This window comes from Lobosporangium transversale (assembly GCF_002105155.1).
Source record: "Lobosporangium transversale strain NRRL 3116 chromosome Unknown BCR41scaffold_3, whole genome shotgun sequence".
NCBI classification, from domain to species: domain Eukaryota; kingdom Fungi; phylum Mortierellomycota; class Mortierellomycetes; order Mortierellales; family Mortierellaceae; genus Lobosporangium; species Lobosporangium transversale.
The window spans coordinates 1,512,920-1,536,889 of record NW_019028981.1 but is presented as its reverse complement, the minus strand read 5'-3'; the positions used below and the strand labels follow the sequence as shown (position 1 = coordinate 1,536,889).

At 43.9% G+C, this 23,970-nt stretch overlaps 6 protein-coding genes across 6 annotated transcripts; 5 read left to right on the top strand and 1 right to left on the bottom strand.

Annotated features, from left to right (window-relative positions):
* Nucleotides 1-355: 355 nt before the first annotated feature.
* BCR41DRAFT_383645 (hypothetical protein) lies at nt 356-5,145 on the top strand. Its single transcript, XM_022027487.1, has 2 exons — nt 356-642; nt 840-5,145. The coding sequence occupies exons 1-2, from the start codon at nt 631-633 to the stop codon at nt 5,118-5,120; spliced, it is 4,293 nt and encodes a 1,430-aa protein (XP_021885702.1). The 5' UTR covers nt 356-630; the 3' UTR covers nt 5,121-5,145.
* A 1,027-nt stretch (nt 5,146-6,172) lies between these two features.
* BCR41DRAFT_418964 (hypothetical protein) lies at nt 6,173-9,807 on the top strand. Its single transcript, XM_022029696.1, has 6 exons — nt 6,173-6,487; nt 6,594-6,712; nt 6,840-7,592; nt 7,710-8,992; nt 9,077-9,289; nt 9,394-9,807. The coding sequence occupies exons 1-6, from the start codon at nt 6,423-6,425 to the stop codon at nt 9,721-9,723; spliced, it is 2,763 nt and encodes a 920-aa protein (XP_021885701.1). The 5' UTR covers nt 6,173-6,422; the 3' UTR covers nt 9,724-9,807.
* Nucleotides 9,808-10,379: 572 nt separating this feature from the next.
* BCR41DRAFT_418963 (hypothetical protein) lies at nt 10,380-12,234 on the bottom strand. The gene is made up of 3 exons (XM_022029695.1): nt 11,980-12,234; nt 10,934-11,931; nt 10,380-10,855 (listed from the first exon to the last, which is right to left on the bottom strand). Exons 1-3 carry the CDS (start codon nt 12,176-12,178, stop codon nt 10,421-10,423), a joined length of 1,632 nt encoding a protein of 543 aa, XP_021885700.1. The 5' UTR covers nt 12,179-12,234; the 3' UTR covers nt 10,380-10,420.
* A 3,167-nt stretch (nt 12,235-15,401) lies between these two features.
* BCR41DRAFT_409891 (hypothetical protein) lies at nt 15,402-17,056 on the top strand (the record flags this gene model as incomplete). Its single annotated transcript, XM_022029421.1, has 3 exons — nt 15,402-15,431; nt 16,048-16,330; nt 16,468-17,056. The coding sequence occupies 3 exons, from the start codon at nt 15,402-15,404 to the stop codon at nt 17,028-17,030; spliced, it is 876 nt and encodes a 291-aa protein (XP_021885699.1). The 3' UTR covers nt 17,031-17,056.
* A 2,162-nt stretch (nt 17,057-19,218) lies between these two features.
* Nucleotides 19,219-19,799, top strand: BCR41DRAFT_346364 (hypothetical protein). The gene is made up of 2 exons (XM_022022864.1): nt 19,219-19,386; nt 19,409-19,799. Exons 1-2 carry the CDS (start codon nt 19,304-19,306, stop codon nt 19,557-19,559), a joined length of 234 nt encoding a protein of 77 aa, XP_021885698.1. The 5' UTR covers nt 19,219-19,303; the 3' UTR covers nt 19,560-19,799.
* Nucleotides 19,800-22,104: 2,305 nt separating this feature from the next.
* BCR41DRAFT_418961 (hypothetical protein) lies at nt 22,105-23,959 on the top strand. Its single transcript, XM_022029694.1, has 3 exons — nt 22,105-22,359; nt 22,408-23,405; nt 23,484-23,959. The coding sequence occupies exons 1-3, from the start codon at nt 22,161-22,163 to the stop codon at nt 23,916-23,918; spliced, it is 1,632 nt and encodes a 543-aa protein (XP_021885697.1). The 5' UTR covers nt 22,105-22,160; the 3' UTR covers nt 23,919-23,959.
* Nucleotides 23,960-23,970: the final 11 nt, after the last annotated feature.

Here is a 23,970-nt window from a genome sequence, read left to right as displayed (position 1 = left end):
GGTCAAGAATTATACTTTTAAGGGGTCCATCTCAACTATCGACTGAAATAGAAATATCGCTGGGGTTTCATAATGGAAGCATGGCATTGAAAAGACCTAAAAGGTGGAATATGGTACATGTTATCGCAAGTCGTGACGCGTCCTCTTAGCGAATGCCTAGAAGGAATCCAGACAAAGGCGTATCAAAAATGACATGGCCCAATGTGATTCTCTGTTTGTAAACCATGAACGTTTGACAGACATTGCTCAAATTGTCCTGGTTCCCATGCTAGTTATCATGTGACATGACGTGACTTTGTTTTCATGCTTTTTAATCTTTTTCTTGGTTCCCGTACATTCTATCTCAAACATTCTCACCTTTCTTATTGTGCGTTTATCCAAGCCGGGAAAAAGAAGAAAGAAATAGATTCCGCCAGATATCACCTCAAAGGGATTTGGATAACCGAGACATGGCAATGGATGATGATGGCGACTACCAAAGCTTTCGATCTGGCGATCAGGTGGTTCGTATCCGTACAGCCGTCCATCCGACATTAGGTCATCGGTTTATTATCTGGAACGACATCACACATTGCTTTCCAGGGGTGATCCGTATTCAACACGGTGATATTTTTGTATCTCTGATCAGGGATGAGCGACTCTATCGGTAAGGGGGATAAATTTTAAGAATTTGCCTTGTATTTTATTTATTATCTCATTGTTTTTATTTAAAGTAAGAGTGTGTTTAGACATGCCATCTCGTTTCGGTTAACAAACGTTTACCTATTATATATTTGCTTTGGTATACTGTTGATTTACATGCAACTGATCGTCTAATTGGACTATTTTTTTGAATCTTACATAGAGTCAGGCCGCATGGAATAAAGTATCACCCGGGTGTTCTGCTGGATGTTATTTATGGGCAAACATCCCTCTCAACAAATCAATTCCTCTCTACGGAGTCAAAGTCATCACTCATTCGCAACTATACGCCATTCTCATTTTCAAGCTCAACAGCTGAGGCGGATCAGGGTTCTGATTTTGACGAGGATGCATTATCGAACGTGACGACAGCTGCTGCCATGAATAAACTGACGACGACAACAGTCTCCAATGATCTACTCACTGCACCTAATACCTTCGACTTACAAGCTCAATCCTCAGCGGCCACAGTTAGATTGTCTGATACCCTAGCCGCTGAAGAAGCTTACCGGCCAGCTATTACAGTTAATGATCCCGATCCTGTCATGACCCCCTCGGCCAGCGAACCCTCAACGCCAACGCTCAAGCCCAACGCTACTGCTCCTATGACAAAAGTTATTATCAACGATACCAATCAAAGCGGCGATACAAAGAATTGTTCCTTGGATAAGTCATCTGATTATGAACACCTAAGGGTCTCCTTACCAGAGGAAGTTTACAATCTCCTTGAGCCTATATTTAGAGCATTGCGAGAAGTCGACGCCGCTATGGATATTATTTCAAGTGGTGTACTGGGTGCTGTAGAGAAAGAGACTTTGCTTGAAGCGCAGGTGCTGGCCCATACTCGCCTAAAGACCATGGTGGACAAAATGGTAGCGGCCTACGGCAGCGTAGCTCATGAAAAGATTCTGCCCGAAAGCAAAGAGGAACAAAAAAGAGAACAGAATTCCCGACAAGAACAAAAATCAGGAAAAGGACAAGTGCGGTTGAAGTTGTTAAAGCAGCTGCAGCCAAATTTAAGGGCACAGATTTCACATCTCGAGCACCAGACTAGTGCATCACCACGACCTTTGAAATTGGAGTCGGAACTGACGCTGGTTCGGACATCAGCCAATGATCCAATTCTCTCAAGTCCCGAAATTAAGCAAAAATCCTCAGCGATGAAGGCGGACATGAATGAAATTAATTCTCAATCCCAAGCTCTAGATCAAGGGCGGCCATCATCAGTTGACAGAGAAGAGCAACCAATGATGGACTCGAATCAAGGATCGGCCATTCAGCAGCAACAAGAGTCAGTAGTAGGACAGGATCAGGATCCATCGCTAATTGCATCAACAACCAGTACAATAGCAACCTCAACAACCGTTAACAGCTCATGGGCTATACAATCCGAAGGACTTAAGAAGGAGATCACCAGACTGGCTGCCATGAAACAACGAGCCAATGACCGATTGGAATTCAGATTGCGAAAGGGAACGCTGACGTCGGATGACAAAGCGGTCGCAGATGAAAGGGAAGGTATCGAATTAGAATTAGAGTTAATCGAGGAGAAGCAGCGGAAACTTTTTGGGCAACTCTATCAGATCCGCCAGAAGCGAATGTGGGGAACAACTTCAACTTTCCCCTCAGAGAATGGAGGCACGTGTGAGCAGGATTCGCCAAAGTGTGAGCAACAAAATCAGAAAGAAACCAACGATCCAGCTGAAGAGGAACCAGGGGATGACAGAAAGGGCAGCAACTCCACCCTGAAAACTCCGATTAGGACGAAAGAGATGATATTCGAGCAAGGGCGCGCATCGCTCACAATGTCAGCTTTTGAGGTTCAAAGGACACACGGCGCTTATAGCCATTGTTCATCATGGGAAGAAAGAGCTAGGAGCATTGAGAAGGCTGTCCAAGCAATGTGGACTGAGGAGGGAGGCTTACCTATCTGTCACCTGAGCATCGTAGATGTTGTTGCTCATAGAGGGAAAGATATTCTGGCTCAACGCTACGGTTGGCTTGATAGCCCATGTCCTCATCTATTTGTCTTACTGCCGTGCTCAGATGATTATAGTGATCGCACTACAAAGACGGCTTTGAAATGGCAAGACTTTATGGTCTGCTTCCTCTGCGAATGTGGCGATCTTCCTTGCAAGGTCGACAATGTGACCATGCCTTGTTCCAATAGGCGCGATGGAAATGCAGACACATGTCTTTGCCTTCCTCACATAGATTTCGACAATATTGGTCACACACTTTCAAAGGACGCTAAAGAACTTGGTCCTCATATGATGGCTGTCCTTGAGATGCTTCTGTATGGGGTTACGATCGAAGGTGCTGTCAAGATGGCGCCAATCGAGGATAATGATGAGCGCAAGAAAATCATGTTATCGATTCAATTCTTGATGGAGCAGGGTGTAGAGACTAGTCATCAGTTAATTAGTAGAGGTTATACGTCCCTGAATGACATTCAAGTCATTGCACCCCTGACAGGAGCACAATTAACAGATTTCTACCGAACAGGAGGCCTCTCTCTTCGTCGGCCGATACCTGACTTTTCTGCTTTCAGATCATTGGAGGGTGACCTGCGCTGGTTGTGTTATAAACATTATCATATGCACAAACCATTAGCCGCACAAAAGCTCCTATCTCAATTCAAAGATCATCCAGACTCAAAGCTATGTTGCCTTCATGTTGGGTTAGGCTCACTTGTCGCCACGATCAGGACGAGGGAGCGTGCAAAGGAGTTCTTTGACATAGTTCAGCAAATGGTTGCAATACCTGCTGTTTCGGTTTTCTTGGATTGGGACTTTACGACGATGGATGTCTTGGATCTATTGGGTAGGATTCCTTCACTCTCAGTATCTTGTCTCAAGATTTATATCCGTGAGCACGATTTTCAGGAGAAAGATGAAATCTTTGGGCACCGATACCACTATCTCATCCTGGTGGCAATCAAGAACAAGAACATACAGGCGTGTGCAATCGAGCGTCGTGCTGCAGGAGGTGAGAACACGGACACAGTAGACGAATTATTTACATATAAAGGTGTAATGTACCTTGACCCTATTGTAGCCTGGTTCACTCGGGAGTCAATGTCACCTAAAGTTCAGCTTGGTATTTTGGTCGCGGATCTAAGCAGCGCTGCCAATGCGATTCGGATGGGCTTACGAGGATTTCATACGTTATCTAAACTCACGTTGGAGGCCTCCTATTGGGACCACATTCACATTGAGTTTGGTCAAGAAAAGACAAAAGGAGACGATGCTAAAGAAGAATCGGAAGAAGAAGAGGAGGATGAGAACTACGCGACCGAGAGTCAGGTGAATTTTTTCAATAGGCGACAGAATGATGCTATCACTGTGAGAACGTATCACTCGGGTAATAACGAGTACTTGTTGACCCACGCGTTGAAGGAGGTTAATATTCGGATCTCATTTCCTGAAGATGGACCACGCATCCGAGAGCTGATTAAGAACAACAAAAGATTAAAAATGCTGGAGCTTGTGATCGCCTGCAAAGACGATCCATGCCAAGTGTTTGAATACTTCAAAGCTCTCATGCACAACCACCCAAGTATGGAATCATTACATCTTTGCAAGGATTGGGGCAAGACCAACAAGTCAACATTTGTTTGGTACGGTGTCTCTGACAGATCCAAAATGACGCTTTCGATCATGAGCTATCTGGAGGACAAGATTGGGCCTCTCTTGCAAAAGTTTGGCGCTTGTCTGCTACAACTATTTATCAACAACATCAATGCTACAGATGCTGCTATCCTTGAAAAAGTCACTCGGTCAAGGAAGGGTCAGCTCAAGCTAGCAACTATTGCGCTTGTGGACCTATTTACGATTGCTACGTCCTCATTAGATGAACTCGCCAAGGTGGTATTACGGACGCCGTTGCAGCAGTTCCGACTCACAGGGACAGTTATCTCAAAGAATGCGACTCGTGTCAGCGAGTTCATGGCCAAGGTTGCGACCAAGATTACAGAAATTCATTTCTATGGTGAGTCTACGAAGGCGGTCCTTACAGAATTGGAAAAACGCATGCCTGAGTCCTCCAATATGGTGTTACTCCAAGAACTGAGGCTCAGTGGGCCATTTGCGGCAGCAACGAAGGATCTGACCTGGACTCGGTCGCTTCTGAATAAAACTCAACAACCACTCAAGACTATTGAACTACATAAAGTCAATCTCAGCCACCAAGGCTGGATGACACTGGCGCAGGAAATTGACTTTAAGCGACTCAAATATCTTCGGATTGGTCCTGATACCCCTATGAAAAATGAAGCCATCAGAGCATTTGTCATGGCTGTACCGTTGGAAAGTGAACTGGAGAACTTTCATCTAGATAGTGATGGGTTGCCAAAAGCGTATGGCCTAGCGTACAAGAACATCTTGATGCCGCAGTTAAAGAAAAAGACGGCACTAGTGAGCATTGGGAGACATTTTTAGATCGAGAGAAGAATAAAATAAAAATATGGATAAAAAAAAAAGGTCGAGTAGCGATTGTTTTGAAATTAAAGTAATCCAATTGATTGATAAACGGCGCGGCTAATTTTTTTTTTTTTTTTTTTTTTTTTTTTTTTCGTTTTCAGACTCATATCCTCGAATTCAAATGCCTATTTGAATATATGAATATCTTCTTGTGTTTGTAAGCACGATCAAAATTCGCTAATTCCGAGACTATCGCAAGCATCAACTCATCTTGGCATATAGTGACCTAGAACGAGATTTTTTTTATCCTTTTTGCCATCCAAGAGCTTCATTACGTGGCGAACGATAATACTGAATGTAAGATGATGAATACAGATTTTCGTTGCCAAACAGGGGTTTATTGTTCCTCTTATTTCTTTAGTGAAAAGTAAGGAAACTGAAAGCGCAGCTTATTTTTCAAGTCAAAGAGTGATGTGGATGGGCTACATTCATCGAAATGGCTTTGGCTATGGGGCGGCCTGGGAAGATTTCAAAAGCTTTGAGGGCTATCTCCTGACTACATATCCCAATACAAGGAATTGGACGTCATGATAATTTCATCCATCCAGGATTAAGCATATTTTTCGAGTACTTTCCTAGGGTGATAATCCTAAGCCCCCAAGGACACCGTCCTTTAGAAAAGCTTCGGATAGTGAGTTCAAAGTGAGCTTCACTAAAGTCCAAGGTTTGGAGTATTGATGCGATTCGACACACTTTCGCGCATATGGATCGCATAAAGAAAGACTACCTACTAGTCTCCATAGGGCCGCTACCCGGAATTAAGCTGTGGCGATTCAGTAAAAAAAGAATCCATATTTCAATTATGGACGTGCTCCAGTCACCCTCGAACTCTAATTTTTATGCTCAAGACGAGTGTGCCCAGAGACCCTAGGCTTTACGGAAATAATGATTCTTTATTGGAAGATTATTCCAAGGAAATAACGCAATTGATCATGTGATAGAGTGGCTTGACTATGGACAATGATATGCATCTATTGCCAGTGAAGTGTGTGGTTACATTTCTCCTACATTTTTTGTCTTGTTTTCATTTTGACATCAATTCTGTCTTCTCTGCTAGTACCTTCGTGAGCTCAGCGATCATTCTTTTTCATCGCTGACTGTACTTAGAGAAACACCACTCTTCAACATTGCAAATTGTCAGACTCTCGTCGGAAACAGTTGATCTCTTAACCGTAGTTTTAAGGAAAAACAACTGCAGGGCTACGCGACCGAACGAAGATCTTCACAACCTAATTTCCAAAAGAATCCTAGAACACAATCATGCATCTCGACGATGCCGCTCACGATGATTTGAAGGCCCACCTTACTAAGGAGCTGACCCTTATGTATGCTAGACACTCATCCCAAAGCTGCCATGGGCACTCTTTTTCATTGCAATCCTCTTTGTCAAATGGCTAATCGGTTTTTACGTTATCAATGATTAAATCTTAGCTCGGACGCTGATCCTTCCATGTTGGCGGACTACATTATTGCTCTTCTTAAGCATGATAAGAATAATGCTGAGCTTCAGGCTCTGTGTATCTCACAACTTGAGGATTTTTTGACCAATGGTAAGCTACTTGTTCAGGTCTTAGATTATGAATGTTGTAGAGGCTACACGCTGCAGATATACCCCGAACTAGTAGCATGATTTTGACGGACCTTCTTCGCGTTCTTATTGCAATTAAATCTTATCAGAAACGGAACGCTTTGTAACTTCACTCTTCCAGGTGTTGGAGTCCAAATCATACATCCGAGGAACCACAGCATTGGCAGAAGCCACATCACCATCAAAAGGCACTACAGCTACTTCCTCAGCTTTACCAGGTGGAGCTGCCATTTATGACGATGAATACATCCCTACTGGGCCTGCTGCTGACCGTGACAATTATGAGATCCCGTCTTCACGTGGTCCTGAAAAGCACCATCGTGGAGACAGTGACGTCTCGGATGACGAGGATCGGAGTTTTAAGCATGCTCGCCGTGATGATGGCCGCGACTCTGATCGCCGACGCCGAGAATACAGTCCCTCTCGTCCAAGCGACGATGATCGGTATAGCACAAGACGTGGTCGTTCAAGCGATGGAGGGAATCCTAATGGACACTCCGATTATGATCGTCGTGGTGGAGATCGCAGCATAAGACAGCATGGCTTGACAACCGCAGGGTTCAATAGCCGTAATAACTTTAATGGAATGAATAACAATAATAATCAACCCGGCTTTAATCATAATGCCGAGCGCCAACAATGGAACGGACAGCAGTACAATCGAGGCAACTTTGACAATGGTCCTCGTGGAAATTTCGATAATGGTCCCCGTGGCACTTTCCAAGAGCAGAACCAAGGGCCGTGGCGGGGAGGCGACAACATGCGTGGAGGACGAGGTAGTGCTCAAGGAGGGCCGGGATTTGGGCAGGAGAGGAGACGCCAAAGGTGTCGCGACTATGATGGTACGTTATTTGTAATATATCGCATTGTAGTGATATATATATGTACGATCATTAGGATTAGTATTTTGATTTTATTTCTTTATTAACATTATTCTTGCTTCTATTTCTTGTTTCTAGAAAAGGGATACTGTATGCGGGGAGATATGTGTCCGTATGATCATGGCGAAGATAGGATCGTTGTTGGTGATATGCCTGGAGGACCTTTCAATATCCTTGGAATGGCTCCAGGTATAGGGCCCAATAATCAAATGAGTGTGGGAGGCGGCCATCCTCCATTCTTTCCTGATCCACTCCATAATGCGCCTATACCTAACCCATCAGATGCATACAACCCTGAAGTTTCATCACTATCCACAGATGATTTGGGTCTTTTGAGACCAGCTCTTGAGCCTCCACAGCAAGGCACACAAGAGGGAGCTCGCTACAACCAAGAAGCATCGGGTCGTGGAAATATACGTGGTCGTGGCAGTCTGAGAGGCATGCGTGGTCGTGGTCGAAGTAGTGGCTCGCACCCCTATTCTACTCCTGGGCGTTTCAATGGTGCATCAAATACAGCAACAACCAAAACATCACTTGTAGTGGAGCATATCCCTGATGAGTTTAACACAATTGACAAAGTGAACGAGTTTTTCAAACGGTTTGGAAATCTGACCAATATTCAGGTTGATCAGCCAATGCATAAGGCTCTGATTCAGTATAGCACACGGGAAGAGGCTAGTGCTGCATATAATTCTCCAGATGTGATATTTGGAAACCGTTTTGTTAAAGTCTATTGGCAGCCTGATGATCTAGATTCAGCAACCTTTGGGCGTCAGCCTAAACCTGCAGGGCAAGTTCGACCTGAGACAAATGCTAGCGCAAGTCATACATCCCATCATGGCCAGCATGCAGCATCCAAAGCGCCCCCAACTAGCGTCCTTATGACCCCAGAGCGCGCTGCAGAGTTAGCAGCAGAGCGTGCAGCAAAAGCAGCTAAAGCGGATGAGAACAAAAAGGCAATGATGGAGATTCAACGCCAGAGGGAAGCACTCATCCAACGCCAGCAAGAAGAGCAAAAGGTGTTATTGGCAAAAATCATTGCAAACAAGAATATGTCTGAGGAGGACAAGAATGAAATTTTGAAGGGATTGAAGAATGTAGCGATTGAAGTCACTAAAGAACCTGTGGATCCTCTGGAGAAGGCTCGCGCTGCTGCTGCTGCTGCTGAGGCACAGCGACAAGCCGAGCTTCAGAAAGAAGCCGAAAAGAAGGAAAGAGAAAGACTTGATCGAGAGCTGGAGGCCCTGAATGCCAAACCCACTGCTTCTACGACAACCAACTCAGCTGCATCTGAATCCAGCTCAGATGCGACAGAGACCACGGCCGCGTTGAAGGCGAAACTTGCAGCACTACAAGCCCAGGTATATGGTCAGCTCTTGAATTATATACACCTATCATAAAATCAACTTAATAGTAACTTTTTTTTTTTTTTTTTTTTTTACTAGGCTGCTGCATTAGGTCTGGAAAATCAAGGAGGATATGCTAGTAGAGGTCGTGGTGGCTTCCTCCCACGTGGCCGCGGTCGGGGAGCACCCTCAAATACTTGGACGCGAGGTGGATCCCACAACCGTACATTTAGGATTGATAATCGATCTACAAAGCTGTCTGTTAGTAACATCGAAGAGGCTTCTAAGGAAGGCCTTAAAGAGCATTTTGAGGTGAATATCTTTGACACTATTACTTTTTCTCCAGAGACACTATTGGGATGTGGCGAGTTGAATTACAATGGTTGTTTATAAATAATTTCTCACACCCATTATAGGCGTTTGGCGAAATTGAATCTTTTACATTGGGGGCTGATGGCACATCAGCAACTGTTCAGTACAAGACCCGCGTGGAGGCTGAAAAGGCGATGCAACATGGCAGCCAAGTGCCTAACGCTACTAGTCCGTTAAAACTTGGATGGATCTCTGAGCCTCAGACGACACCAGTAGCAACATCAACATCTACTTTCAAATCCCCAGGCTTTGGGACTACTAGCGGTGCAAACATAACACCAGCAGCAACAGCACCAGGCGGTGCTGTTACAACAGCAGCCGAAGCAGGATACGAGAGTGAAGATGACCAAGACGAGCGTTCATGGAAGCGATAGACAAGATTACTCGTGCTGCAGTCATTGACACATATTTTCATACAAAGGCGTATACAGATTCACATGCATTTATTTTTTTTTTTTCTTCAAGATGTAATTGTTATTATAATCGTTATCTTTTTTTTTCTTTTTCTTTTCTTTTCTTTTTTTCTTTTCTTTTTTTTTTTTTTTTTTTAGTTTTTTATCGTCACAATTTTCTTTTTTTTCCTCTCCTCTCTCTGCTTTTAATTTTAAATATTAAAGAGACCATGGGGAAAAGGTTGTAAGGGTAGCAAAAGTACCAAAGGCTGATACCATTATATAATGTTTCTATAAGACTGTGCTGTTTCTACCGAAGACTGTTTGGATGCAAGCTCTGATCAAATTGATCATATGGGCAGCAATGATAGTGATTGATGAACTATCAAGTTGTGTCTCATGCTATTTTGTATGCGCGCTGAGATTATGATGTAGCGACATCGTATCTTTTTATTGAATTGGATCTGTGAAATGTTACTAGGACGTCAGTATATAGTCCGTCCCATTAAAAAACGAGACATTCCATCTATTGTAAAAAGAAGAAATGTATTAGAACACAGAAATAAATAAATAAATAAATAAATTAACCAAGAAAAAAAAGTATTATCAAGCCAATACTTACAATTTTTTTAAGACGGAGGCCTTTCTGGACCTAGTCATGTTTGTAGTAGATTGTGTCCTACTGTTGTTGCCGGCTTGTCTCTCCCCCTCCTCCTGGACCCAGCAAAGGTCCTTTCGGTGGTCTTGATCCCTCTACTCCTCCTCCTCCTTCATCTGAAAATTTCCTTTTTGTGGGTCTGCTACTACCACCACCACTGCCACCACTGCCACCACTACCTCCACCGTCGCCACTACCGCTAGAAGCTTGGCCTTCAGTTCCTCCGTCCGGCGGCATATATTTTGCAGGTCGTTTTTGCTCTCTTATCTGCGACTCACAGACCCTTGCGATGTTCTCAGCACCAACAGCATCTCGATCAAAGTATGCTTTACAATTTCGACAGTACTTGGATCGAAAAGGAACATTCTCCAATATACTGTCGCAGTGAGGCCGTGGACACTTGGCAGATGTGTAGTATTCATGACAACCTGCAATGGGGTAGTCTAGAGATTTTGCCTGTTCGAGCCAGATTTAATACTCGTTAAAAAAAAGACTCAAAAATTAAATGTCATTGATCAAAGGATTTTTTTTTACCTTTTCAACAAGCTTCTTCATCAATATCCCATGCTTCGATACTTGTCCTCGGTTTGTCTTGAATGATCCTAGTCCAATACAGATCATTGCATTCGTATTGGCATCTCTTCTTCTTCCATTGCTTCCGCCCGCAAGCTTCAGAATTGCCTTGATCACATAATCAACGCATCCGTTCTGTGCTTTTCTATTATCCCAGCTATTCCGAACAAACCATCCATCATTATAGAAATCGACAAGCGCCCTATATATAGTCTTCCTATTGTCGCCACTGGTCCCAGATCCATTGCTACTACTCACCTCAACTCCACTGTTACTACCGGTCCCTGTTCCACTGCTACTACTGGCCCCAGCTCCACTGCTACTACAGGTCCCAGCTCCACTACCAGAGAAACTACCTCCAGTACTTGATGGAGCTTGATTTGGCAGCAAGCTCATATAAGCGAAATACTGTGTTAAAGTAGGCCTTGAGAATGACGGAATATTGCTTTCAATCTCTGTAATTCCTTTTCTAAGCTTTCGCCTCTCTAGCTCGCCCTGAAACTTCTTGGATGGTTTGTAAAGGCACGCTCTAGAAATCCGGAGGATCTCACGTTCGTTAGGTTTCCTTGGATCCAACTTTGCAATTTTCATCGAGTACCTCTCGCCTGGATCGGTCCCAATGATAATGGTACTTTCGGGGGGAGGGCATGCTGCCTGGGTGTCATATTTAACTTCTACATTCTCGAGGAGACGGGATCTCTGCTTCCAGTTGATCTCACGCCGGGGACTGGGACTCACCGGGAACAGTGGATTTGTGCTCGATGTACCTTCTTCAGCTGCTTTTTCTCCCTCGTCGCCATCTAAGAATGGTTCATCAACTTCCAGCAAGTCAATATCGCTGATACCTAGCAAGATATCGTCATCTTCATTTCCGTCGTCGTCTCCATCATCACCACCATCACCTGCACCATGGCCTGAAGACGAGGATCCCTGCTGAGCACTTGAAGAAGCCTGGACTGCTTAAGATCTTTGAGTATCCGAAGGTTGGGCAGCTTGCGAACCTCTACCTCTTTTTTGCTTCGATGTGTCATAGGCAAGAAGTGTTAGGGTAAGGCCGTTTGTAAAGAACGATGTCCGTAGTTTCCTTCTAGGACCATCATCAGATTGCAGTCCAACGTCCTTGCATCCTTTCAAGGAAAACAGCTCCTGCAACAATATCCCCTTGTGGTTAAGGATCTTGTCCTCTGCAGCCCCCTTGGTACTCATGTTTAGTCCCAACAATTGGACTATTTCCTCTCGAACTGTTGGGTTAGACCATAATACTCATGAAGACTTTCGCATGGCTCCATTGTCCGCTTGGGGGGCCTCATTGTATCGTTTATTGATTGATTGATGTGATATAGTGATGATAATATTCGTCATATGATTGAGGCAATCTGAGTTGATTCGTTCTACAGCCTGACTAACTTGATCTTTTCTGTACAGCTCGACGAGACTTGATTTGTCGCATCATTTGCTTACTCGTCTTCTTGCGTTCCCTTGATGTATTTGGGTTGATAAACACTGCTAATAGAGTTTGTTGGGCCTGTTGAACCCAGAGGGAACCACAGCAACATATCATACCCAAGGTGATACAAATATCTCTGTTGGAGTGAGTGGTGAACTGTGTGTGGTTCAGATGTAGTGGACATAAACGGCGAAAGAATGCATCGAATGGATGTGAGCGGTTATGAGAGCAAGGAAGAAGGGGTTGGTATGCCTGTTCAAGTCCTTGGCAAGAGAGCGTGAGTAGCAGTTGTGATCAATGGTATAGTTTCTAGACCCTATCTTCCACGTACAGCATTGCATTATTGTTGTTTTCAGACCTGGCATCAATCATGCAAGGTATTTCTTTTTCTGAGGGTTCCTTGTGTCAAACGGCCAGACAGAAAGCTTAGAAGAGATACAGACACAACGGTGAAAAAAATGTATGCGAGCAAACAGTTGCTGTGTTTATTTGTTGTCTGCACATGCCTTCTTTCATCGCGGGCTTTGTTCCGAAAATATTTGGCAAATCTTTTTCCTTTTTTGTTCGTCAACCACTGTGTGCACGAATAACTTTTGTTTCTGTACATGCATAAAGCAGAAGAAATGAACAAACTTTATTTTGGCGATCACTCCATAATCAAAAATACTCCTAGGAGAGGATCAAACGCGTCGGTATTAATCTCGCTTCTGCTCTCCCTCCTTCCACAAGGCGCTGCACAATATCACCATTAACAGGGCGTCGTCTAGTAAGGAAAGGTACTTAGATAGTTCTTACTACAAGCAATAAGCGCATGCAACTACATCACCCCTATCTCCACCATTGATGCCGGAACCCGAGAGCTAACGAATATCTCTGCTTTAACGCAAAAGTGCTGGAGCTGTTGGAGCAAAGAGCATCATATGAAGCCATTCTCTGATAAGAAAGACTTTTTTTTTCTTTTGTTGTTACCTTTGACAAGGATATAATATCTGTCAGTGCATTTATTACCCCTGTTCAAAATTATAAATATTCTTTTATTCATTAAATTCCTCACAAAGCACAAAACGAGAGCCAGTGCAAACAAAAGAAACTGAAAAAAAAAAAAAAAAAAAATTGTGTAACAAAGGATCGACATCGACACTATATGCTGTATATGGAGATGATTTTTTCGAATGCTCACTTTGGTATCTTAATGCTATTGTTTCCAATCTGCCGTTCATGCGAGAGCTTGTATTTATTTGTCAATCTCTGCTATTGACTGGGACAAAACCCCAATCCAAACAAAGGAACTGAATAAAGATTGATGTGGCCTGTGAAGCAAAGGATCGATATCAAAACTATATGAGACAATGATAAAACTCATCATCAATCCAGGATATAAAAAGGGATCATTGTCTTCCTCCTTCAAAGTTCCATCCCTTTTACCACTGCCACTTGTTCCTGTATCTTTCCCTCAATATTCTTTATCTATTCGCTTTGAATCTTTACACCATAAAAAAGCTCATCCTTTTATACTTTTGTCGCTCTTTTTTTTTTCTTTTTCATTTCTTTTCATCACCACCATTTTTCCTTTTTTTCTTTCTCTTTTCGCTTAGATATTGACCATGGGGCTGAAGTCCTTCTTCAAACTGGTTGCGGGTCGCGGGGTTTTACCTTCGGAAACTGGCGTGGGCACTTTCTTGGCGGCAAATCCTGACCATTCTGTTCATTTAGATCTCCTCGGTACGTTCTATTACGACATCCTCCGCAGAGTCGTCCATGCAAAGATGAAAAACGAAACCATCATTGATGTAGGAAGGTCCCTGGCACTCGAGATAAAGGATCTTCTCACAACGGACAACCTGACTATACATATTGATGGGGAACCTTGTACTGAGAAAGAAAAAGCAAGGACAGAACGGCAAGCCATAAGACAAAAAAATATGGACGCTTTGGAGAACAATATGAGCACCTTCGAGAGAAATTCTCGGAGTGGGGTATGGACTCGTCCTCAAGTCGTGAGGCGCATCCAGAAGGGTCTTCGAGAAGTCCACACCCTGAGCGTCCAGGACAAGGATCAGCTGGCAACAGGTCTTAGTTCTGTCTTCGATGTCTGTCTGTGTGCATATGAAGCGGACCCATGCATAGGATGCCATGATGAGGAGAATGATAGGATCGTGATATCCCAAGACTCTGATTTTTTTGCGTACGAACGAGTCTGCTTCCTAGTGCGACCCCTTCCGCACCGTAGACGGAAGTTTGGGGTTTACGACGTAGACAACGTTATCCAAGCACTAAGACTGCCAACACACGCGCATCTGGTGTTATTCTGTGCCATCGCAGGCAATGACTACTCAAGGAACCTCGAGACGTCAGGCCCGATTACTAATCTTCGATTAATTCGAAAGGTTGAGTGGAACGAGAACTATAATAAAATGCTTCAGGGCTGCCTAAGGGAAGCTAGTAAGGTGTTGGGAAGGAACGTAGCCTCTGAGGAAGGCCGTTTCAGTGTAGCTCTCCGCATTTTTACTTCCGGCCATCAAACGTCGGCCCAAGCGTTACCATCGAACAATGAGTTCGATAACTTCAAGCAGCGTCTACTCAATGGAAAGGATCTTCGCCATAGAATGGCTCAGCAAAGGCGAGCGCAGCGCCGCAGAACGTAAGAAAGCTCAAGCTATAGTTTTTGGCCTTGAAACCAGACGTCCCCAATACTAATCGTTAGTCCCTTTCTTGAATAATGTAGAGGCGTACCATCATTCTATATAGCGGAAGGGTCACATAAGAACCAGTTCCGGCCCATCTTTTCTGACAAGGCGAGCATATTGAATGGGCGCACAGTTGATATCAGTAACTGCCGTCAGCACGATAGGCCGGGCCTTAAGCATCCACCACGTCGGAGAAAGGCAAAAAAGGAGCAACAGAAAAAACAAAAGCGGAAGCACAAAGGCAAGAAGCCCCACAGGGCTAAAAAAGAAGGTGCACCAATTAGGAACTTGAAGGATGCTACGAAGGTTGATCACAGCTACAGCAGTAAGCACCCTATCAAGGCCTTAACAATTGGGTCCCTTAAGGCCTCCATGGCAAGGAAAGGCGGACTGGACGCAGATGAAAGGGATAGTATTGCAAGCCAGATCCGAGGGGCAGTTGTTGTCCTCAACCGACTACGCCGCTATGCATACTGGGCGATTGCCTTGGACATTGAGAGGATCATGCGGTTACCAGGGGCAGCAAAGTCGAGGAAAAAGGCACTGGACGAGGTCTTGGATAGCAATGATTATTCCTTCCGTCTCGCCACCCTTCTTTTGAGTGGTCAAGGTGGACCCAATTCAGCTTACGCGAGGGCAAAAAAACAAGGAAAGGCGGTAGAAACGCCCCATCATCACCTCGCTTATGAACATTTCAAGGCCACCACTGAACTTTCCCCAATAAAGGATATAGACATCACATTGGGGGACGTCCAAGGCTTTGATCCCAAAAAGATCACATTTCCAAGAGCGTCAGACTTACTAATGGGCCAAGTACAGACATCATTAAGGCAGCACTACAGGAACGCAATGGTATAGCTTGTGTAGGGGTATTTTCATGCATATTCTGCAATCAAATGCTCTTTATTCACACCTTTTTTTTTTTTTTTTTTTTTTTTTAGTTTGATGTCGAGAAAACAAACGAAGATATGAGCGACATTGAGTTTTTTTTGCGGGAGAACAAAAAAGTGAAAAAATACTCAGACTTTCCTACGTCCCCCTGGTCACTCGGGTATGTGTATCTGTCTGAACACGCCCTAGTTGACATCCTCTGGGCGAACGAAGATACCAAGCAGCTGCTGGAGCGTATTCTGCCTCTCAATAATGCTTCCAAGACTGCAATGTATGAGTGTGTACAGGGAACAAAAGGGGTTTTGATACAGGCTCTCTTTTGTGACATTGGAGGTGATCGCATGGTTCGTGGATATCAAGACAAAGTATCCCTGCAGTCACAGGACAAAGATCTAACTCGGTTCAAACTCAAAGGAACGATTTCTACCAACGGTCTAGTTCTGAATCTACTTGCCTATGACACAACCCAGACGAAGAAGACCCCAGCCAAGAACTGGAGCTTTCTCAGGGATTTCTCAACACGACGTGTTCAAAGGCGGCCGGTGAAGACCTAACAGATGAAGACTACGCAAACATAAACTGGAAGAGGAGCTCCAAGCTGCTTGAAAACGTTGAGCTCACATTCAACGAACCAGGGCGATGCCCATCCGCAAACACCACAACTATCGTCGGATGTGATCCTGGTATTGTTAACGCCCTTACGTTTTCCGCGCTGGACCCTCACAACCCTAACTTGCGGCAAACGGTAAAGGTGAGAAGCAGGTTCTTGTACCTCCCCGTCCTCCGCTTCAATCACCTGTTGAACAAAAGGAAGCGTGAAAAAGGAATGATTGAGGTTGAGAGCGCCATCCCTGTGTTTGGAAGGGATACGTACAATGAGTACTTTCAATGGATGAACGAGGAGTCTCAGACACAGACAGGATCAACGAATTTGGATGTGCTTCAAGAGTTCTACGAGTCCAGATGGCACCTGAAAAAAAAATGGGACCTACGAAAGGCTCAACGAGCTACGTTCGACTACGCGGTACAGTGAGTGTTGAAGATGCTTGGGGATAAAGGAGTACTCGTCGGCCTAGGGTCCTTTGAAAGTAGTAAAGGAGTTCCCAGCAAGCACACTGCTATAACGAGACATCTTGTCACACAGGTATGGCTGTTTTTAAAAAAGTAAGCAAAGCTGGAAAGCCATAAAACCCTTGCTAATAAACGACTGCCATTTGAAACGCTTAGGTCAAAGCACGAGGACACTTCGCTGTAGGAGCGCACGAATTTTACACCAGCGCCTGCTGTCCCCGACCCCTCTGCGATAGCTTTTTAGAGACGGTGTACCCTCGCTCTAAATATTGCAGGACATGTAAGGTATTCCTCGACTGTGACGCAGTAGGGGCGGAAAACATCGCAAGAACCGGTCTTGCTCAAATTGAGAGACAAGAGAGACCTGCAAAGTACAAGCCCACGGAAGAGTCGCCTGCTCCGGCTGCAAAGCGCGCATGACGCTAGACACAAGTATTTGGGTGCCGGCACACCTACAAAAAATTTGTAAGTTCTGTTTATTTTCGTCTCCTGTATCCATCCTCTCTAATCTTTTGCCCCCGAATTTCTGGACTAACTTTAAAAACCGTACAGATCAACAGATACCACCAAATCCTCCCTATTTCTCCTTAATATCACTTCTAGATCCCCTTTGTTACCACAACAAATCTTTATGCTTGCCAGACTTCAAATGGAAAAGGTACTCCTGAAAAAGGTGCTCCTGAAAAAGGTCAGCTATCCTTTCCTCATTCATTCCAACCTCCTTTTTAAGCTTATTATAGCATAACGTAGACGTATAGGTGGACCGACTTTGCCTAAGGTATAGGATTTACTTCATGAATATATAAATAAGTCAAACCTTTGACCACTTATCGTGCGCTATATTACCACTCAACGAGCCTCCTTCAAGACTTTTGACCTGATACAATACCCACGAAAGGCCTCATAAGAGTCTTTGCACACAGTCATCGCAACAAAAACTTTCACAAGAGCCGCAACAACTTTTGACAGAAACTTCGGAACCTCTGAGACTCCAAGCAACCTAGCTAGTCATCAATATCATGAAAATCCAAAGCTTTTCTTTTGCTTTGATCTTCTTCAGCTTCATTGCAGTAGCCAATGCTTTCGTTTGTAGAAGATGCACCATCACAAGCGGATTGTGCATAAACGATAAAGATTGCTGGAACGCTTGCACTACTCGTAGTCCCAAATACGCCTACGATGGCGATTGCGACTGGGGCCAATGCTGTTGTGGAGCCGATTGTTAAGCAATACACACTATCCACGTTATTCTGTGCCAACCCATTTCCTTCTTATTTAGGACTGTCCATTAAGCTAGCCAATAAAAGAACAGTGCTATTGTGAACAAATATATACAATTAGCAATGCTTTGTCTCTTCCAACCCTAGAATGAACACCAGCAAGACTCAAAGCCCTTTTTACCTTACAAGTGCAACTAATACTGGGTCCACTACCGGTCACAATGGTGCGTACGAAGCACCACTATCCTCTTTTTATCAACACTTGGCATGCTTTTGTGGTCCATTTGCACAATTAACAATGTGGCCGAATACTTGTGCTTCCCTGAATTAAAAATCCGTACAAAAATGACGCAGCCTACTTTGTGCTGTATTATTGTTGGAAAGTTAGGGACTGACTGAATAGGAAGATATCTTGATCTTTTGGTGGTTTGTGAAGCAGGTCACTTCCAACTACAGACAAATAAAGGACAATACAATACAAAATACTTAAAAGTTGTCCTTTCTTTTTTAGTAGCAGTGTTAATATATGATATAATCGATGGACTTCTTCTAAATTGTTCATGAGTCCAATCCATCTATGCATTCAAAAAAAGAACACGAGCCAGTGGTACAAGGGCCAAGGCTTTGGTACTTCTTTGGATTTAATCGCCTCATTTATTCCTTGGGCTGTAAAACGGGCAAATTTGTCCATTTAGCTTTCATCAAGTCACGGGCGGGTCACATTCAGTTCTCTGTGCTCTATTGTTTAGCCCGTTCCATTTGATCGCGATCCCTTATATTTTTTGAATACTCTTAAATGTATTGGCGGCCAATTGACTCGCTTGTTATTGCAAGTGGTGTGGCTGGTCATTAAAATTATTTTCAGTTTATTTTGTATCCACTAATCTGTCGAACCAGCTTACAGGAATTTTTGCCAAAGCCTTTGTAGTCATAGGCGAGTCCGCCTCACCTAGAAACTACCGAGTATAAAAGCCAAAGAAACTTCCTTCTTAATAAAGTCTTCAGTTTTCCCCATATGTCTTATTCTTCACCTGCAGTTCATTTTGCCATTTATCTTTTTCCCCTTTTCACAACAAGCATTTGTCTTCCGGTAACTCAGTTTGTGAGCTCACCTATAAAGCTCCCATCTTTTGACATTCTATGGTGCTGTTTGTAGTCAAGGTTATTTGACTCTATTTTCTCTTGTTAATCTTGTTGACACCCTTTGTCCTGCCTTTTCCTGCTTGTGTCTATCTTTCTGTCCCTTAAGCGAAGATATACCTATTTTTTAAAACAATACCACCAAACCAATTCATTATAGATTAAGATATGTGGGGTCTATATGTTGTCTAAATAGTCCTCCCCATCAAAAAACACCATCTAGACCAAGCATAGAAATAAATAGATCAATCAAGAAAGCACTGTCAAGCTAATACTTACAACTTTTTTAAGACGAAAGCCTTTCCGGACCTAGTCATGTTTGTAGTAGATCATGAAAAATTTTAGACAGACAAGCAGTAACCAGGGAGCAGAAGTAAGTGAGAATAGGATGTGGGTTCACACATCACATCCATGGGGCATTTATCCAAATTTGTATCAAAATAAAACTACAAGTTTGTCTCGGGTACCACACCATGGGACAAAGAGCTGTTAGTATGTCTGTATTATAAATTTTCATGTAACACGTGTACTGTGAAATATGCAAATGATCATATCCTATTGTTGTTGCCGGCTTGGTGTCTTTCCTCCCCATGGATTCAACGAAGGCTATTTTGGTATCTCGAGTTTGGACTCAACCTGTCAGTGAGCATTGGTGCAACGCATATAAGCCACACAGGCTGTTGACGAGCCTACTTCTCACCTTCACCGTTTGACGCAGGTCAGGGTTTTGATGGTCTAGTGAAGAAAACGTAAGGGCATTAACAATACCAGGATCGCATTAGACGGTAGTTGTGGTATTTGCAGATGAGCATCGCCCTGGCTCATGGAATATGAGTCCAACGTTTTCAAGAAGTTTGGGGCCCCTCTTCCAGCTTATGTTTGCGTAGTCTTCATCTATCAGGCCTTCACCGGCTGCCTTTAAAACACGCCGTGTTAAGGAATCCTTGAGAAATTTTCCATTCCTGGCTAAGATCTTCTTCATCTACGTCAAACTGCTGCTGTCTCTTCGTCTGGACTGTGTCATAGGCAAGTGGATTCAAAACAAGGCCATTGGTAAAATCGTTCCTTTGAGTTTGAACCGAGTTATACCTTTGTCTTGTGCCTGTAGGAGTACCTTGTCTCGATAGCCATGAAACATGCGATCTCCTTCAATGTCACAAAGAGAGCCTGTATCTAGACCTCTTTTGTTCCCTGTACACATTCAAGCACTGCAGTCTTGGAAGGATTGTCGAGAGGATGTCAGTTGGGACGTGTTCAGACAGATACACATACCGAGGGGGGACGTAAGGAAGTCTGTTTTTTTTTTTTTTTTTTTTTTTTTTTCACTCCATTGTTCTCTGGCAAGAAAAGCTCATCGAACAATAAAAATAGAGAGCTTTAATAGAGAGCAATCGACTGCAGAATATGCATGAGGATTCTCTACACAAAGTTATATCTTTGTGCTCCTGTGGTGAATACATGGGTAGATTTGACTCGGTCTGTAGGAACTGATTTGAAACAGGTGGTTACATCCTTGTCAAAGGTAACAACAAAAGAAAAAAAAAGTCTTTCTTATCAGAGAATGGCTTCATATGATGCTCTTTGCTCCAACAGCTCCAGCACTTTTGCGTTAAAGCAGAGATATTCGTTAGCTCTCGGGTTCCGGCATCAATGGTGGAGATAGGGGTGATGTAGTTGCATGCGCTTATTGCTTGTAGTAAGAACTATCTAAGTACCTTTCCTTACTAGACGACGCCCTGTTAATGGTGATATTGTGCAGCGCCTTGTGGAAGGAGGGAGAGCAGAAGCGAGATTAATACCGACGCGTTTGATCCTCTCCTAGGAGTATTTTTGATTATGGAGTGATCGCCAAAATAAAGTTTGTTCATTTCTTCTGCTTTATGCATGTACAGAAACAAAAGTTATTCGTGCACACAGTGGTTGACGAACAAAAAAGGAAAAAGATTTGCCAAATATTTTCGGAACAAAGCCCGCGATGAAAGAAGGCATGTGCAGACAACAAATAAACACAGCAACTGTTTGCTCGCATACATTTTTTTCACCGTTGTGTCTGTATCTCTTCTAAGCTTTCTGTCTGGCCGTTTGACACAAGGAACCCTCAGAAAAAGAAATACCTTGCATGATTGATGCCAGGTCTGAAAACAACAATAATGCAATGCTGTACGTGGAAGATAGGGTCTAGAAACTATACCATTGATCACAACTGCTACTCACGCTCTCTTGCCAAGGACTTGAACAGGCATACCAACCCCTTCTTCCTTGCTCTCATAACCGCTCACATCCATTCGATGCATTCTTTCGCCGTTTATGTCCACTACATCTGAACCACACACAGTTCACCACTCACTCCAACAGAGATATTTGTATCACCTTGGGTATGATATGTTGCTGTGGTTCCCTCTGGGTTCAACAGGCCCAACAAACTCTATTAGCAGTGTTTATCAACCCAAATACATCAAGGGAACGCAAGAAGACGAGTAAGCAAATGATGCGACAAATCAAGTCTCGTCGAGCTGTACAGAAAAGATCAAGTTAGTCAGGCTGTAGAACGAATCAACTCAGATTGCCTCAATCATATGACGAATATTATCATCACTATATCACATCAATCAATCAATAAACGATACAATGAGGCCCCCCAAGCGGACAATGGAGCCATGCGAAAGTCTTCATGAGTATTATGGTCTAACCCAACAGTTCGAGAGGAAATAGTCCAATTGTTGGGACTAAACATGAGTACCAAGGGGGCTGCAGAGGACAAGATCCTTAACCACAAGGGGATATTGTTGCAGGAGCTGTTTTCCTTGAAAGGATGCAAGGACGTTGGACTGCAATCTGATGATGGTCCTAGAAGGAAACTACGGACATCGTTCTTTACAAACGGCCTTACCCTAACACTTCTTGCCTATGACACATCGAAGCAAAAAAGAGGTAGAGGTTCGCAAGCTGCCCAACCTTCGGATACTCAAAGATCTTAAGCAGTCCAGGCTTCTTCAAGTGCTCAGCAGGGATCCTCGTCTTCAGGCCATGGTGCAGGTGATGGTGGTGATGATGGAGACGACGACGGAAATGAAGATGACGATATCTTGCTAGGTATCAGCGATATTGACTTGCTGGAAGTTGATGAACCATTCTTAGATGGCGACGAGGGAGAAAAAGCAGCTGAAGAAGGTACATCGAGCACAAATCCACTGTTCCCGGTGAGTCCCAGTCCCCGGCGTGAGATCAACTGGAAGCAGAGATCCCGTCTCCTCGAGAATGTAGAAGTTAAATATGACACCCAGGCAGCATGCCCTCCCCCCGAAAGTACCATTATCATTGGGACCGATCCAGGCGAGAGGTACTCGATGAAAATTGCAAAGTTGGATCCAAGGAAACCTAACGAACGTGAGATCCTCCGGATTTCTAGAGCGTGCCTTTACAAACCATCCAAGAAGTTTCAGGGCGAGCTAGAGAGGCGAAAGCTTAGAAAAGGAATTACAGAGATTGAAAGCAATATTCCGTCATTCTCAAGGCCTACTTTAACACAGTATTTCGCTTATATGAGCTTGCTGCCAAATCAAGCTCCATCAAGTACTGGAGGTAGTTTCTCTGGTAGTGGAGCTGGGACCTGTAGTAGCAGTGGAGCTGGGGCCAGTAGTAGCAGTGGAACAGGGACCGGTAGTAACAGTGGAGTTGAGGTGAGTAGTAGCAATGGATCTGGGACCAGTGGCGACAATAGGAAGACTATATATAGGGCGCTTGTCGATTTCTATAATGATGGATGGTTTGTTCGGAATAGCTGGGATAATAGAAAAGCACAGAACGGATGCGTTGATTATGTGATCAAGGCAATTCTGAAGCTTGCGGGCGGAAGCAATGGAAGAAGAAGAGATGCCAATACGAATGCAATGATCTGTATTGGACTAGGATCATTCAAGACAAACCGAGGACAAGTATCGAAGCATGGGATATTGATGAAGAAGCTTGTTGAAAAGGTAAAAAAAAATCCTTTGATCAATGACATTTAATTTTTGAGTCTTTTTTTTAACGAGTATTAAATCTGGCTCGAACAGGCAAAATCTCTAGACTACCCCATTGCAGGTTGTCATGAATACTACACATCTGCCAAGTGTCCACGGCCTCACTGCGACAGTATATTGGAGAATGTTCCTTTTCGATCCAAGTACTGTCGAAATTGTAAAGCATACTTTGATCGAGATGCTGTTGGTGCTGAGAACATCGCAAGGGTCTGTGAGTCGCAGATAAGAGAGCAAAAACGACCTGCAAAATATATGCCGCCGGACGGAGGAACTGAAGGCCAAGCTTCTAGCGGTAGTGGCGACGGTGGAGGTAGTGGTGGCAGTGGTGGCAGTGGTGGTGGTAGTAGCAGACCCACAAAAAGGAAATTTTCAGATGAAGGAGGAGGAGGAGTAGAGGGATCAAGACCACCGAAAGGACCTTTGCTGGGTCCAGGAGGAGGGGGAGAGACAAGCCGGCAACAACAGTAGGACACAATCTACTACAAACATGACTAGGTCCAGAAAGGCCTCCGTCTTAAAA